This window comes from Sphaeramia orbicularis, chromosome 15, assembly GCF_902148855.1.
Source record: "Sphaeramia orbicularis chromosome 15, fSphaOr1.1, whole genome shotgun sequence".
Lineage (NCBI taxonomy): Eukaryota > Metazoa > Chordata > Actinopteri > Kurtiformes > Apogonidae > Sphaeramia > Sphaeramia orbicularis.
The window spans coordinates 36290455-36308855 of NC_043971.1; the positions used below are offsets into that span (position 1 = coordinate 36290455).

General features: G+C 36.8%; 1 protein-coding gene across 1 annotated transcript in view; it reads left to right on the forward strand.

The window, feature by feature from the left end:
* Positions 1-7668: 7668 nt before the first annotated feature.
* The window catches only part of washc2c (WASH complex subunit 2C), a 40251-nt gene continuing 29518 nt past the window's right edge, over positions 7669-18401 (forward strand). The window contains exons 1-11 of the mRNA XM_030155444.1: positions 7669-7810; positions 8432-8466; positions 9796-10031; positions 11361-11573; positions 12670-12687; positions 12890-12935; positions 13806-15007; positions 17039-17121; positions 17225-17338; positions 17423-17590; positions 17689-17794. Coding sequence (XP_030011304.1) covers positions 7776-7810; positions 8432-8466; positions 9796-10031; positions 11361-11573; positions 12670-12687; positions 12890-12935; positions 13806-15007; positions 17039-17121; positions 17225-17338; positions 17423-17590; positions 17689-17794 — 2256 coding nt within the window. The 5' untranslated portion in view covers positions 7669-7775. The remainder of the gene's footprint in view (positions 7811-8431; positions 8467-9795; positions 10032-11360; positions 11574-12669; positions 12688-12889; positions 12936-13805; positions 15008-17038; positions 17122-17224; positions 17339-17422; positions 17591-17688; positions 17795-18401) is intronic.

Below are 18401 nucleotides of genomic sequence, written 5' to 3' on the forward strand. Positions count from 1 at the left end.
ATCTAAAGCAAATGCATAGGATGGAGCATTTTTACAGTGCATTTGGAAGGTTTTTCAGTGGTTTCAGTTTATTTTTTCTCATCTGTCTACACAGTACTCCACCATAGCAGAGCAAAAAGTATGACGTGGTTTGTTCATGATAAAAAAAATGAAAAAATCACATGTAAATATTCAGTTGAAACACTTCTGGCAGCCTGGAGTCGTCTTAGGAATCCTACACCCGAGGCACACTTTTCCATCAAAATTCGTCCCGAATAGTTCAGTCTCATCCAGTGCACAGACATTACAAATATCTTCCAAGATGCTCTATTACATTCAAGTTCAAAGCAAAGCAGGAGTTTCACAGCATTTTCCAAAGGTCACTGCTGGTCAAATGCTTCAGGCTGTTGTCGTTCAAGAAAAGGTTTCCTCAGAACCGCTCTGTATTTAATGTGTTCATCATCTCCCAGAGCCTTTTTCAGAAAAACACTCCCACAGGATGAACCTGCTTCTTTTTTGACTGGTTGGATGGTAGTAATGATCTCTGTCTGGTTTCATATTTGACTCCTCCCAGGTGTGTCCTGTCTTCCTTGTTTGTTTTTTAACTCATCAGCCGATAGGCCATGAGATATTGTGAGGATTAATTTTCCTACTGTACACAGACAAATTCAGAACTGTTCAAGAGGCATGTCATCTTGTAAACTTCTCACATGACACTGCTCTGTTTTCTCTGCCATGGTGGTATCCTCTCAGCCTTTGTTAAAAGTTTGGATGTAACTACCTTGTCCTCAATATGTCCTCAAACACTGGAGGAATTCATGATGGATTTTTAGATAGAATTAGGATGAAGTGAAGGATAGTGTTATACATGGAGAGAATGTTCAGATGCACAGTAAAAATCAAGGCCCAGCTGTTTGTTTAGTTTAATTGTTTTATTTCAATCTGAAGAACAAATACAGTCCACAAATTCATCCAATCCATAGATCCAACAATCACTTCATGAAATGAAAATTTACAATACAAACGTCACTAATAAAATAATTAATTTATACAGTCAGGCTGAAAAGGAGTAGGCTGAAGCTTTCTCCTTATTCTGCCTACCCTTTATACATTATCTTACAGCACGTCCTCAGCTTTAACAAACTCAACATATTCACACCAATAATGAAAACAATATGAATACTGAAATAAATATTAAATGTTCCATACAAACTTAAGACTTAAAGTTCATTTGTCTATTAAGAGTCATATTTATAAGTGTTTTTTTTTTAAGGTGAGAGAGAAAGAGGTACATAGTTTCAACTAAAATGTGCAGTTATTTTTTAAGCACCGACAAAGAATTAATCTAATTCATTTACAGCAAGTGTTTCAGTTACTTGCTGTATAAATGTGTTAAAAACAGACTAAATGACATTGTTTGAATATAATCACAGATGACAGGTTCAGCTGAGGCTTGTGCCCCCATTGGGACAGATCTGTGGCTTATGAGGCAAAAGAAATTACTGTATCAGTCTATGTGACCACATGCTGCCCACTGAGTTCAGTATAAAGCCCACACACTCACCTTACATTAAGTTACTTTACTTTACTTTACTATTAGTAGTAGTAAGTATTAACATAGAATACAAGGATAAAATCTGATTTGAAATGTGTTAGTTAATAAGATGGTTAATGCTTAATTGACTGGGTGAGCAGGTATTACCTGTCACTAATGGTGTTCATTAGTGGGATGGCTGTGGGGATGAAAGAGTTTAGTTAGTGGATGTTTGTAGTGAAACCTAAGGGTGAAATCTAAGATTCTGGCTGCAGGGGATGTTAGATCATCCCCAGAGTCTGACTCCTAGTCCTTCTGTCCTGTTTTCAGACTAAATGCTGACAGTTGTCATTTTCAGACGCCTGCATTCTGTCTATTCTTTGTCTTCAGTTTTACTTTCTTATTTATATTAGTTAGACATTTAAATCAGCTCTTTTATTTTATTTGTTGCTTATTATTGCTGTAATTTCTAGTGATTATTTTTTGTTGATGGTCTTTGACGCATAACAACCTTTTCTTTGGAACTTGTTGAAGCTAAAATTGTGTGAATATAATAGCTAAGCAGCAGGCTGACTTAAAGGTGACTCAAAGTTGATTCAACTCATTGTTCTCAACTTTACTGTTGACAACAATAAGTTGGCACCCTTTACACATTGTTGAGGAAAGTGGCCAAATAACTCAGCCTTCATTTTATCACACACTGGAGGATTTTATTTCTCTTGGTGTTTAGCTGCTGTTCCAAGGAACTTGTTCATACTGATCAATAGGGTTTTTAATTGTCTGGCTGACCAGCTATATTCAGTTTTACATACAGATCAAGGAGAACTATTACCCTGCTCCCTGAAGGGGGCACAAGGGGTTTTGTTTTTGGTTCAGTGTGTTTCTTTGTTTGTTAACACTTTAGCAGGAAAACTATTGGTTCAGTTCATACCAGATTGAGTTATAGATTGCCAGTGACCAAGAATTGATGTCATTACATTTTGGGAAAGGTAGGTCAAATTTTTTAGGATGAAAATCTTCCTGTTTATTTATAATGGGAGAAATACATGCAAGGGTGAGGTTTGTTGTGCCTGGCACCACTTGTTTTAATATTAAATTTGAGGAACATGGAGACCGTGCATGTGGGCTCTCCCAATGCTGAAATTTTCCTACATCATTACCCAGATTTGTGTCGTCACATAAACATCTCTTGACTTTGTGATGTGCTTTTCTGATTCAGTAGATTTAAGAAAAGTGATGATGTGCTGAATTGTTTAAGACCGTTAACTTAACAAAATGTGTAAAACCTAAGAGGTCTGAAAACTTTACAGTTTGAGTCTTAAGCACATTTCATCTCTCATTTTTTTAATCTACTGAATTCACTGAACATAATCAGGAAAGGTCCACTGTAAAGCAAAGAGACAATTATATGAAGACACAAATCTGGGGAATGTTCACAATAAGCCCATAAGCACAGCCTCCATGTTTCTAAGATGGAATACGTTTAGAATTATCCAAAGTTTGATCAGATAGGTTATAAAACTGTATGAATTCTTTATATATTCTATGTAAATCACAACCAATTTACAGAACAACAGATATGTCAATGAATGTAGTTTCTCAATCAGTGTATGTAAAAGCCAAAACTGTGATGATATCTCTTCTGTGAACCTTGCCTCCTTGTAACGTGTCTGATTTTGCTCTAAATCACAAGCGCCACCTTGTGGGAACATATGAAAAATGATTTTAGTCATATGCAAAAACAAAAAAATATGCCTCACACTTAGACTGCACTGTAAATGAGAAGTGCTTACCTGAGATAATAGGGGCTGTTGTCATAGATAAGAATACTTATCATTAAATTGTGTAATGTTTATAAAAGCCACCAATGGACTGAACTCGTCAACACACACACACATGCTGAATATAAGACCTAGCAATGCATTTGTGTTCTTTGTATTGGACAAAAGGTTACTTTAGAAACAAAATTGTCTACAAAGATCCAACCTACTGTGCTGTGTAGAGGACATCCTGGTCTTTCCAGTGATATCTGACTGTTCAGGATTCATCCAGTCAAACACATCTGTTTCTCTATATGGCTGCCATTCCAACCATTATGTTTTATGAGTACAAGAAATATACATATTAAATGTATCCATATACTGCATTTTTAAAGGTAAAAAAGGTCTGTCTTTTGAAAAATACAAGCATTTTCATGTAGTTTGAAATGATTTTGTTGACATACAGTCATTTTTAACATTTTTTTTCCTTATGGGGATTTACTAAATGTCTTTTATATGAAATACAACATACTAGTGAAATGCATTATGTGTAGCTTGTATATGTGTGTGTATCAAAGAAAAATTGCTTCATAGAGCATCATTCATGAAAATATGTCATTAAAACTGCAAAATGCCAAAGCCAAGAAAAGCTCAGTCCCAGTCAAATGTTCAGTTTTAGATCTAGATTAGTTTCTTGTGTAGAAAAATGGTAGAAACATTGATGAATGTAAGATTTATTTAGTCAATCTCAGTCCTGTTGTCCATTGCAAAGGCTATTCTTTAAAATAAATAATAATAAAAGGGTCCTGAATACACAGAAAAGGTGGTGGCATGCTGTTTTCCCACAAGAACAAATATTCAGTGCAAAAAAACAAAAATTACAACCCTGTTACTTTACTTGTCCCCAGGATGACATAGATATTACATTTATTTGGCATGTATAGGGTGATATCAGGTAAAATGAGCCATTTAAGTTTTGAGCCTCCTAGCTCTTTAAATTTTAAGAGCCAATGAATGCAAATTATCTCTGATTTGTTGCCACATCTGTACTTGACAAAAAAGAATTGATTTGACTGGAGTGTGTTTTCTGTGGTGGGTGTATCAATGCCTCACATCCAGCCTGCTGAGGAGAACTGTGAGGAAAGTGGCCTGGCAGACAAATCTGACTTTGAAGTGATCAGGTTGATAAATCAGTAGAAAATAGGTGTACGTCTATAAAAGAAACTTATGCATCATATGTGTTGTGATTGCCTGCATACGATATAATGTACATTTTTTGCTTATTTAAGTTCTTTGATGAAAAAATTCTTTTTGAAGGTGGCTCATTTTACCTTTACGTATTCAGAAAAACTGTGCCATGCATTTCAACTAAAATGAGCCACCCTCAGACTTGTGTTTTAACAAATATTTTGATGGTTCATTCATTAAAATGCATTAATTTGATAATATATGAATGTGTTTGAGCATATCTTACATGCCTTACATACAGCTGGCCTTCCATATGAATCACAGAACCAGATTAGGGGCTGGTCATGCAGGGTATTCAACCCAGGGCATGGACGCCAATGGCTTTGTCTCTCAGGACTGCCTGTCAAAACCAGTCCCCAGTGCAGACCAGTGGAGGAGGAGCCCCCCCCCCACCACCACCTCATATCCACACACTCACAATGTTATCAGACTATTCAGTTCAGTATAAAGTTATTATGAATGACTGAAGTATGATAATATGTTAATATAATTTGTCATCTGTGTTTTAACATTGAAGTTAATTTGATTGTTCTGTTAAACATTACTCTATTGTGCTTTGCAACTTCAGTGGCTCATTTTAGCTGAACAAATGGCCCATTTTACCTGAAGACAGCTCATCTGAAACATGTGGGACAGCTGGTGTTTCAAAAGCTATAGGACCTGAACAGTTCTATTTGATTTCATCAGTTCTACACAAAAATATTCCTTATTTCCAAAAAAAAAAAAAAAAAATTCAGTGAAATACATTGCTTTTTAAAATTTTCCTTAGCGATTACCCAAAAAGTTTAGCTGACATCACCCTGTTCACTACCCGATACCGATACTTTCAGTGATTTTTTTTTTTTAATGAAAATGATTTATTGATTATAACTTTTGGTGGTAATTTTTTGACCCATAAAGACCCAGTGATACTTTTGTTACAGCTATCTAATGAATTTTTCAAATTTTTAAAATATACAGTCCAACTGAATCTACCAATCAGTTTCTAAAACCAGTTTAATGAGTCCTCCAGGACCAAGCACTCAGTGTGACTGTAGCGAGGAAAATCTCCTTTTTACGGCCAGAAACCTCGAGCAGACCCAGACTCCTTGAGGATGGTCATCTGCCATGACCAGAAGAGAAAAGGGGGGGGGGGGGGCAAATCTACTACAATTGACTCAGAAAAAACAACACAAAACCAAAATGTGAGGACATTTTGGAAATGAGGTCATACGTGTTTACTGACCATGCAGTTCTCCCTGATTGACAGCAGTGTCCTGGGTCACTTTTCATACTTCAGTGAACAATGCTAATTTGAATTGTGCAAAATAAAAGCCTGTTGCGCATGGAAGTGTAAGGGTTAATATGAGATTCTCACCATGGATGACAAGTTCCATTGGTCTTGTACCTGCATACATAAAACAGGAAAAAAATAATGACATGTTAACCCCCTACCATCGAAAGAAAGATTTCACATTAATGACAGGTTTGAGTCTATCATGCCAAACACAAGGGGTTAATGCTGATGAGGATTTTTTTAAGCCTGTTTTGAGCTGACCATTTGAAATGTTAAACATTTAAGTCAGCATATGTAATTCATTGCATCATCACAGCTGAAGTGGAACTCCTGAGGCAGGGCAGGGGCATGATGAGGCGTTGAAGAGGGCACAAATTTGCATGGGAAGGAATGGGGCCCATGTGGAAGACTAAATGTGCTGGAGTCCTTTGAGTAACGGAAGTGTGTGCCTTCAGTTCAAATCCTGAAGTGTAAAACCAAATCTTGACTCATTGAGCAAATTTTGCAATTAATTTTCAGTTTCTCACTGATGTGTCAAATCTTCGTATTGATGGTAGGGGGTTAACATTTTTTTCCTGTTTTATGTATGCAAGTAAACGACCAATGGAACTTGTCACCCATGGTGGCAGATCTCATATTAACCCTTACACTTGCATGCACAAAAGACTTTTATTATGCACAATTCAAATTAGTGTTGTTCACTGAAGCATGATAAGTGACCCAGGTCACTGATGTCAATCAAGGGAGAATTACATGGTCAATAAACACATGTGACCAGATTTTCTAAATGTTTTCTCATTTTGGTTTTATGTTGTTTTTTCGCAGTCTCCTTTTTTCTGATACACCTGTAGTATATATTAGTCTATAGAGAGACAAAGTGGGATGGGCCCTTCTATTGTGGCCCCATGGCACTTATCTGTAGAAAACAAGGAAAGGCAGCAAATGGGAAAAAACAATGCACTGATACCATCTGAATTGTGCTGTCAACTATATATGACACATGATACATGTCACTAACAGCTGACAACTACAAAATAGATGTTATCTTGTAAAACATTAAAGTTTAGCAGCAAACAAGGCAACAAATTTAGTTTCAAATATTCAGTCAACACTAAGGGTTTCTAATGGGGATGTTTGAAATTAATGAAATAGATGAAAGTTAGGTAAAGGCAGGGAAGCTGTTCAACTTCTCTCTGATTTAAGGAGCAAATAATCTGTGATCTGGCCAGCAAAAGAGGCACAACAAAAGAGGCTCTGTGCAGCTCATACAACGGTGGTGGATAAATTCCCCCTTTTTTTTTTTTTTCTCTAAAAATTCAGTTAAGATTTAATTGACAACCGACCTGATTTTGATCTAATTAAAATGTGGAACATGGGACAAATGATAAAAAATATAGTGCAGTCCCTCATACAGATGGACATATGGTCATCCTATTGTGAAATCTACTGTGTGATCTATATAAGTTTTTTCCACCATTTTTATTTCCTCTATGCAAGGTGTTTATTTATTTAATTTTAAGTAATTGTGGATTGATGAGGTTTGCAGTCAAGTATTTTTCGTCTACACATCTGTGAACAAAAATATGACAGAGACTGAAATGATCACGTTCTTTCTGTTGTAATATTTTAGTAGGCTGAGTTATGGTGACGTTTCGTTTGCAGACTTTCTGTAAAAGATAGTAGAAACGTAAGTAACGTTATGGGTGCACTAGTACCTAAACCATAATGTTTGCTCACTGAATAATATACATTTTTCTATTATTCTCAAAGTTGTTTTGTCATATTATGCAATGTTTGAGTGGAATTTAGGTGGACTATCCGTTTAGACTTCACTTCAAGTCCCACAATGCAATTCGTGATACGTTGTCCATGCGTCTCAGGCGGGATCTCGATGCTCGTGGGATGTTTTTAGCATCGCCGCTTCTTATTTATTTACCGGCGTTAACTGAGATTTTATGACTCCGGTCTGATCCTCAAAATGAGAAAGGCGTCCCAAAACAAGGCAGACAACCGGTGAGACGAACTTGACCACTCTCTTAACCACAACGTGTAACTAATTTGGTAAAAGGCGTTAGTCAGCTAGCTTAAAATGACACTTCCTGAAACAGCGGCTCGTTAACGTCCAGCTTCATTGTTCAGTAGTGAGTGAAAGTAAATATCAATAATATGTGTACGTTGACATCTTCTGGAAAAATATCGTCAGTTAAATGTTCTGCCAAAGCTAGTTCATAACCTCTCTATGTTGCTAAGCCATTAAACATACCTTACATGTAATTAGTAAGTAACCTACCGCTACCTGGCTAGTGCCCTATGTTTGCACAGAGCAGAAGGATGAACACATATTGTATTCATGTGTCACATGTTGCCCCTAAGATTTTCAGTTAAATCTACTAAATTCCTTAACAGGTATTAATTCTTAATGCAACTGTTCCCCAGTGGCTGTTTGATATTTCCTCTGTACCCTGCAAACATTTCCTCGTGGATCGTGTTGTCATGTCGTGATTGGTCGAACAGGGGTCTTCCTAGTGTTGGCCACGGCAGAACAACTGGAACTATGTCACCTGTCTGCGGCGTTGGAAGATCTCCGTGTATATTTCACTAATGCTACATGTGTTCTGCTGTTAACTTGTGCAGGGTGCTCACTGAAAACTTCTCACCACAGAGTAAAGGTGAGTGCAAGTGTACCGTTTCTTTTGATGTTTGTATGAGTGTGTAGCTTGCTTCTCCTTAAGGTGTTGTGGAAATTGTCCCCTGAGGGGACAGGCTTGAGGGTTTCTTACAGACAGTAGTTAGTGTTTGACAAGGGGAGATGTTTGCTACAAATTTCATTTTGATTGTAGCTACAATTTAATTACTATAATCACTGTAAGGGTCTAAGACATTGTAGCCAGTCACTTTTAGACATGTAGAGTTGTTCAAAGCAAATAACACACATTGTAACACACACTGTAATGTCCCTTTAACACCATGCCCCTGGGACATGTTTGTTTTCTAGTGTTGCAAATCAAATACAATTGGTTTACACAGGTTATATCTTAACACAAAGTTTACACACACCCGTCCTTCCTGAGAAAGGACTTAGAAAAGGAATATGCAGACAGCAATCAATTCAGAAATATCAACTTACGTTGATGTGGTGTCCACAAAGAACATAAAGAATGAATGAATAAATACAGAAGCTTAAATAAGAAATGCAATGAATGAGCATGCCTAGTCATATTTGATTGAGTGCCACTGATGGAAGTGGACAGTAAAATAAGATTGAACAATTCATCAGTTCTACCTGAAATACTTACATTGTAACTAAGCCATTCACTGACACTGTGTTTATATACTGTTGTGTTTAACTATGTCACATGTCAAGGACAGTTGTGGCTGTGAAAGAAATTATTTCACAATGATTTTGGTGTGGGTGATAAAATCTTGTCTGTCTGTCATTCATTAATGTTTTTGGGGTGAATTTAATAAAGTTTTAGGTAGTGAGGCTTTTACTACCACTACTTTCTTTTGGCATGATTGAAATAGTATATCTCTCTGCTCAGCATCTAAAATATCAACATACCGCTGAAACCGTTTCTTTCCTTGGTTTATTGACATCACCTTGCTTGTATTGAGTGGGCAGGGGAGCAAACACCACATAAGTATCATTGCCTCAACAGAGAATGATTAGTAATTTCTTAATGAAAGGTTTCAGAAAATAAGCTTATAATTATAGGCACAATCATGTGATTACACATTGACAAAATATAATAAATACAATATTCCATTTCTACAGTTACATGCCCTTAAATCTTAACAACTGGACCTTTTTAAATTTCAGTCTTTTTTGTAAGGATCCTATTGGATACACGGGTTTTGCAATTAGAATTTGAGTAATTATGCAGTGCTAGGTTAATAGTACCTAATACAAAACAGTCACAATATTGACACAACCTTCTTTAATCGGAATGAAAAAATAAAGTGTATAATATGTTCTTTTGTTCTGTTCTGTCTTTCAGTGAAAGACATCCTACTTCAGCAGCCTCCCCAGCCTCCATCTACCTCAGTTCTTCAGGAGATTCCAATGAAACCGTCTCAGATCCCAAACCGGCTTTCCTACTCCAGTTCAAGGCAGGATATAAACAACTATTCCCCTTCCTCGTATATGAGAAGAATTCATGAGACCAAATCCGCTGTCACTTTATCAAGCTCAGGAAGCAGAAATGCAACAGAGCAAAGACAAAACTCAACAAAGGTATTTATCTTTTGTCATTTAAATATTCTTGTAAAATGTGTTGTTTGTGAACTGTTATGGGTGAGATTCTGATCACACTTGTGATCCACAATTTGAACTGCGATCTTACCTCTTCTTTTTTAATTGTGCTGTAGCATACAGTCTGGAATCAGCCTGATCAGTTTGTACATTCAACACAATGTTTTGTTTCTAAAGATACCATTATTTCCACTATAGATTATTTTTAATAACTGGGTTTGTTGAGTAATTGAAACAAAGAGTTAATAAAGATTTGTTGATAGTTAATATTAACTAACACTAAAAATTCAAGTATTGTTCTAAAAACAGAAATTTTCAGTGGCATCCCAGAATGCAATTATCATGCATTTGTCAAGCCGTCTTCTGTTGACACTCAACATAAAAGCTGGGAATGGCATGGCATGGCATGGCATATGATGCCTAGATATCATGAGCATCTTCAAACCCATGTTCTCTATCACTTTAAATGACAAAAAAGCGCATTATTTACCAACTTGGTCATATATTCTTGATTCCTCAAGTGCATCAGTGTGTAAACTGTTAGTTTTATAAGCAGGTCTTGTTCACCAAACTGCTGCTAGCCATGCTGCTGTTTGAACTACATTGTTTACCTGTATTAAAGATTTGTTAAGTCATTTTAACAGTCTACAGAACTGGGTTCACATATGTCAATAAATGTGTGACTGAAACATTACAGTTTTCATTGTATCACCTCTGTTACAATCAAACTTGTGGATTTTTTTCTCTGTTGCTGATGAGTAATGAAATAGAGACTTCTGCCAGCTGACAAGGTTTTTATGTCTTTGCAAAGAAAGGTCAGTCTGCACATGAGCGGTGATTGTGATGAAAGAAACCGAGCTTCTGGCAAAATCCATCTTTATTGGGTGCATACCATCTCTCAGGTGACACCTACAGGGGGCTTCAAAGGGCCTTTTGATTCAGTGTGGACCCCGGGTTTTACACCTAGTCAAGAACTGACGCAGTCACCTTTGTTGCTTTGCATTTACATATGATAAAGTCAACACCTTCCTAGGCCTATTTTTTTTCCTGTGTCTGTGCATTTCCATACACATCCTGTGAGAGGGTAGAGACCTCAGTAGGTTCCATAGAAAAGCAACAGTGGGGGGTGTTGGAGAAGGAGATGAGACAAAGAAGTTAAAGTTCCATTACAATCTATATTCACTCTTCCATCTATCACTTCAAATGCATTTTCATCACCTCTGTTTTTGTCAATTTACTTCCACCTTTTATATATGACCTGCCATACAGTGAATCTTTTTGAGTTGTTCTGTTTCTCATTGTCTGTGCTAGGTCCAGTTCTGTGAAGCTGGAGGTGTCCCTCTGGTCCAGCTCCACAGACCTGATATTCTACCACTAGTCACCTGTTCAGCTAAGGACATTTTCCCAGTGCACCACTCAGACTCCTGGGGCTCCAGTCGCAGTCAGACTTCTCTGAGCAGCCATTCTGACAGGAGCCGAGGGTCTACTTTATCCAACATGCACAGTCCTGTAATATCTGACCAGGTAAAGTCCTTAATTTGTGGTGGTTTTAATGCAGCATATGTATGTGTTGGCATGTCAAGTTTTGCTGGGGTTTTGATAATAGAATAATAGATGTTTGAATAGACGATTGTGTCCTATAGATGTGTATAGATTTGTGTCCCCATCTCATAACAACAGCTGTGTAGGCATTCTGCAAAGCTGGTGGGTCTGGGGCTGTTTTACAGAACATAACATAACTAAAAACAGTTCTTGTATGGTCATATTTACATAAAATAATTGTCATTCTAATAATTCATTTCATTGTAATGTAAAATTAATTTTACTCCATACTAGTTTTTCATCTTAGCATAATATAACTACCACACCTATGTCGAATGTGTTAGTTATAAGATACTTTATGATTCTCACTTAGTGGTCTCTGATGTGTGAATAACAGCTTGACCTTTGACTTTATTAACCTTGCTCTATCTCCTATCTAGCTTGCTAGAATAAATCATGTACATTCCTATTTGTATCTATTAGTTTCGTACCCCTTTATGAATCCTTGGAAGTCACAGACCTGAAACAATTTTACAATGTTAAATGCTAGGCGCACATTCCTCTGATAAACTAAACAGATGCTATTGTCTCTTGTTTCCCACAACTTCCTCCACTCTGGTCTCTAAATGAAAACAGTATAAATAGAAGGAATGGTCCACGTAAAAACCTGTAGTCCATGTTCTGTGCAAAAACGCTGTTTCACAGTTATAACTTAATGTCATTCAGTTATAGGCACAGTTTACAACAGAAAATGCTTTTGAGTATTCAAAGTCAACAAGTCAACTATTTTAACTCTTTTGGTTGTGAGACAGAAACCTGTGTGACATTCTGAAGGTAAACATATGTTCACTTGCATAAAAAAATCTCTCTTTATTTTTGGAAACAAGTATTTTGGTATGTTACGAGCATGTAGCTGTTAATCAGCTGGACAATATTTATTTTAATTATTTTGAGAAATGCAAATGTGAAAGATCTCTGGAGAAATGTAACAATGTGTCTGAAATGCAAGTTAAACTGAAGTTCCTGTGATATTGTAATTTGAGTCTCTTCGTGTTAATCCAATTACACACAAGCACAGCCGAGCAGGACTTTCAGAGTAAAACAAAGAATGAATTTTGTTATAGAAACAACTAACTTTGGAACTTCTTTCTTAATTTTCCCTGATTCCCAAGACCCCTGAGTCTTCAGTTCAGATGTACCGTCGTTCACTCTGACAATTTTTTACCCTCAGAATTTTTTCTAAATTTGCAGTGGACTTGGATATTGAATAACTCTTTTTTTCTTTTAATGTCTTGTAGGACCAAGAGCATGAACAAGCCCCTTCAAAAGAAAAGCCACTTCCAGGTAATATAAAACAACTTTGTAAACTAAAATGTTAGTGATAGTTACTTAATAAAAGATCATGAGAATTTGCATTAAAATTTCCTTAATAGCAGAGAATGATGAACATATATTCTAACAGTTGTCATTGTAAATTGTGTAATATTATATATCTGTTTGAATCTGTGTTTGCTGAAAACATCACACAGGGCTGTGTGACAGATAATATTCAGGACGTTCTCTCACCTCTAACTTTCTTTGTGGTTGATTATTTAAAATTCAGAGAGGCCACTTGGATTTTATTATATATACAGGATGTCCCAAGAAAATGTATACACACTTTAAATAATTGCAAAGTAGGTGTTTATTAAAATTCATTTAATTTTCAAAATGTAATAGAATTTACAAACATAATTTTATTGTTTTGTCCTGTTCTCAAACTGGTCCAGACACTGCTGACAATGCCAAGCAATGGAATCACACACATCACAAAACAATTCCCTTAGTATTTGTGTGCATTCACGTTCAATGGCTGCTCTCAATTCAGCAACTGTTGCAGGTCTCATCGCGTAGACTTTGTCTTTTAGGTATCCCCATAAAAAAAGTCTAGTGGTGTGAGGTCTGGTGAACTTGCCAAACAGGTGCATTGGATGGAGGGATTTTGTTGAATACCCTCCTCTGTCATGTTTGTATGTATATGTGTGTGTGTGTGTGTGTTTGTTTTTCTTCATTCATTCATCAAATCTGATGTGAAAACTGACTGGCCTGTAAAGCAAACAGAAGTGATTTTTAGTCATGTTTAGTATTAAATTATTATTATAATTATTATAATGATATGTGGTGTAATATGGTCACAAAAAGCCAAATGGATAATCACTACTATTTCTGTGACAGTTAATCATTCCAGTCAGAGGAGACACAGGGAACCTGAAAGCCAAAATGACAACGCCAAGAAACCATGTCTCCAGGCCCTCAACTCCGACACCGTACCAAAAAGCACTGCTGGACTTCAGCTCAACCCACCGCAAGGGCCTCAGTCCTCTGTGAGGCCTTCATTGTCACCCAGAACCACAGAGAACAATCTGTGCAGTGAACCAACATCTGGCAAATCACAATGTTTTAAACTGTCACCATCACTGAAACAAGTCTCATCATCATGCACATCACCTGTCCCCAGACCTTGTTTAACTACACAGCCATTACAGGGGGTGAAGAAAGCTTGTGTGCAATTCACTGATAAGAATGTTGTGACGCTGGCATCACCTTCAAAGAGCAAAAAGCCAGATTTAAATAGTCCTAAATCATCCCAAAAACAATCCTCAGGCTCATCATCCAGTCGCAAAATTTCCCATTCACGAAGACCTGTTATTCCTGATGACATAGACCAGCTTTTTACCCCTGATCCCATGACATATATAGTCAACAATGGACAGAAAACTGTAAAGCCCAAGACAGACAGTACAACCAAATTGCACACTTCAGAGAAAAGTTGTTCATCTGACATTGTGACCAGCTCCAGAAGTCCTCTTACTGGATCCCCTTGTGCTGAAAATCAGAGCCCCACACAGACTGATTCTCCTCATCCAGTGCAGACCAAAGTTTCTTTAACGGATCACATGCAAATCTCCATGCCAACAGTGACTTTAGTACGAGTAAACATTGAAAACATGCCACTTTCCTCCAAACACAGTGCACACAACCATCCTGTTCCTTCTACAGAGACGCCTGTCAGCGATGAGCTCAGTAAAAATAACCAGAAGCACAAGTCTTTAACTCCCAAGAATGTGACGGCATGTACTGTAGAAAAGGACGCTGCTTCTCCATCTGCTTGTTCTCCGTCTGTGTTGAGGGAGGATGGGCAGACAGGTGAAAGAGATGCAAAGTCGATACATGATGAGGAGTCTTCTTTAGACCTGGACCTGGGTCTGAACTTTGAGTTAGATATGGTTGTCACCCAGAGCTCCGACAGCAGTGAGGATGAGCAGCTACTGTCTTTGAAGGAAATGATGGAGCATGCTACCAAGCCTCCAAATACACCGGAAAAGGGAGCTTTCTCAGAGCCAAGTACACCAGGACATACCAGGCACAGAAGAAATGTAAGCTTCATTAAGATTTACTGTTCATATGGTACCGTCTGTGGGTGTCAAACGGTCCACTGTGTATGATTTAGGACACGGGTGTCAAAGATACGGCCCACCTAAGGGTCCAATTCAGTCCTTGAGATGAATTGGTGACATGCCAATTTTAGTACAGGTTCCACATTCAGAATTCCACAAATGCAAAAATTGCCTTATGGCAATGTTTGTATTTATCAACTGTCCTTTCACAAAAATGTGAATAACTTGAACAAATATGAACAACCTAAAATGTCTTCAGAGAAGTACAATTTTACCAAACTCTGCCTGTTACTAAATGTTTTTTGTATTTGTAAATCCACTGGGATCTGTAAGTTGTAATGAACATGTACAAATGTGACGCTAAGGCATTTTTCATGGTTCATGTTATTCACATTTTTTTAAAGGATTGTTTGTAGGTTTAAGTATTTCCATAATGTAATTTGACTTTTTTCACTCTTAAACATAGAGAAAAGTTTGGTGTTGACATAATTTATATATTTTGTGATTATTTTACTGGTCCGGCCCACTTCAGATCATATTGGGAGGATGTGGCTCCTGAACTAAAATGGGTTTGACGCCCCTGATTTAGGAGAATCTAAGTGCAGAAATGAATATATTTGTATTTTTGTTTTATTAGTATATAATTTCACAAAGATAGGAATCGCTGAGTTTGTGTTACATCAGAACAAGTCCTTTTTTTTTTTTTTTTTTTTCAGATTTTTATTTAGAAATATTGAGAAAAGTTCAACATACATTTAAATTACATTGTGGTCACGTAACAAGTATGTGACCAATAACCAATCTTTCCATTCTCAACATTTCAGTTTTTCTCTTCTTTTTTTGTTAATAAACAAAACAATTGAACAGTGAGCAATGGATGCATTGTTACATAAAGAAAACACATACGAAAGACCAAGAGACTTTGACCTCCTCTCTCTAAAGAAAAAAAGAAAAATCAGAACAAGTCATTTATATAGATATAAATGACTGAGGGGCAGGCTACGTCCATGGGTTCCCCCATGTGCCATCATTATTCTACAGTAGTTCAGAACTTACTGATTGCTTTCTTTTTTCTGCTTTGGTGGTATCCTGCGTTTACATGCATTACTATCACCATCTGGCACTGACTGCTACTGCAAGGCATTATTATGTCAATGGAAACTCAGACAGAAGTAGCAGTGAAAACATATTTTCCAATATTTTTACAAATTAAATAAACATGACAGTTTTGAAACACAAAATAAAAAAACAGTCAATAAGGCAAAATCATACTGTGAGTCTTTTGCTTAACAATCAAGGTTTCTGTCACTAAGTGTGAAATATTCCCGTACCACGTGTTTATTTTTTTACCCAGGCCATCAGCCTCACCTGAGACCTGAGTCACAAAGCAAGTTCAAAAGACCTAGGATCTGTAATTCAAACAAAGGAAAACTAAAGGATTAAAACAGTCTGCATGGATTAAAACTGCTTAGACATTTAAAAAGCTGAAACTAACATGAAATAAACAGAACAAAGACAAAAGTATTTTAAAAAATTTCGCTAAAGCACCTTATCTTGTGTATTGTGGTGTTTGTACATGTTAACATGGTGTGTCTATTGAAAAACAAAGTTTCTTAACAAGACAGGAAGATCTTACAGTAATGAGATACATTTGTGTCTATTAATATTATTTTCATATGTTTTCACCGATTCAATAATATCTTGCTTGAGAACTGTGTATTTAGTGATTGACTGAAGCCTGTAGAAAACATCAGATTTGAAACTTTTTGCTCCCTGTGCTATCACCCTTTTTTGATTTAGTAATCACATCAGGAGCATCACCATAGCCCAAGCACCAGTGCAACTCATTTACTACTGATACCTAGGTTTAAATTATGTTCATAATGGTCTTAAAATGTTTTTTCAAATTACTAAATACTGTCAAATTTTAGGTTCAACTGTATATGTTCAGCAATACTCAGCTTTTGTTTTTTATTGGATCCTAAATACTGTCTATTGTGTTTCATACAGAAACCTTCAGTGTCCAAAACAAGTACAAACATCTACAAGAACAGCCTTGATCAGATGGTGAAGGAAATAATGAACCACAAAAAGTAAGTAATTAAAAAATTTGACTTGGGTAACAGTTTAGTTTTAATGGTTGTAGCCATACACAAGGAGGAAGTTATGTTAATATACATGATTTTTGTCCGTTAGAGCTAAAGAGGTTGAAACACAACTTTTAACTGCATGTAAAGAAGACCTGTTGAGAATAGCTGAAAATGAGGAGGCCAAGGAGAACAGAGATGAGGCCATGTTTGCTGAGCAGCAGTAAGTGTTCTGACATCCACAATCACAGCGACATTACTAAACCTTAATGGTGAACTCAAGTTTTTGTTGTAATGTGTTTCACAGGCAGTTCCTGCAGCGCTACTCGCTGGTCTCCAGTGCCATCAGGGATGTGCCTCCAGGAGAAATGGTGTTCAATCTGGATAACTTTGGTCGCATCTTCAATCAGGATTCACTGCAGCTCAGACAGTGCATGCTTAATCCACAGGAGACAGCACAGAAACCACTTCTCTGGTGAGCTGTGTTTGAGAACAAAGCCACTGAAGTCATTGAGTTTATACTGTTAGCTTTGGCAAGTAAGAATTTCTTTGATTTTTCTTCTCCTGGGTTAGGTCCAGCCATGCTCAGCTGAGACTGCATATTAACATTGGATTGTTCCAGGAGGCTTACAACAGCCGTTCACCCTGTCCGTCTCAGGTTACGCGATTCCTGTTCAAGGTAGGCTGAAGCCACTGCATTGCCATTCAGTGAAGGGGTATAAAATGATATTGATACACTTAAATATTATAATACTATATTTTACAATACTGTAGTCATTTTCAGACAACACTGTTTCATTAGTCAACATTAGCCAATTCCATTTCTAAGCTAACAGTTGCTTGTGTAGCACGTTGTTGCTGCCATAGAGGAACAGAGGAAAGGCAATTTGTGATTTGCACTTGTTCATTGAGAGTCTACTTTCTTTATAAACGAGAAATATATAGGTTACTGATAATTTTATGATTTTTTCCAACTCAAACATACAGACAAAAACTAATATATAAAAAAAACTTAAAAAAAAAAAACAAAAACAAAAAAAAAACAATTAAGTAGGGAATTTCAGTTTCCCATTTTTCACATTGTGTCTTTTGTTTAGTGTCACCGAATCTAAAATCTATCACCATACATGCATTTGAATTGCAGCCTTAATATACAATTGCACATGCTGAGATTGCATTTGTGCAGCTTTACTCAGGAATGAGTTTAACCCTTTGCTTACACTAAACATGTATCATATACTGCTTGTGTAGTGGGTGTACTCTGAAACATATCTTTTACTGACTGC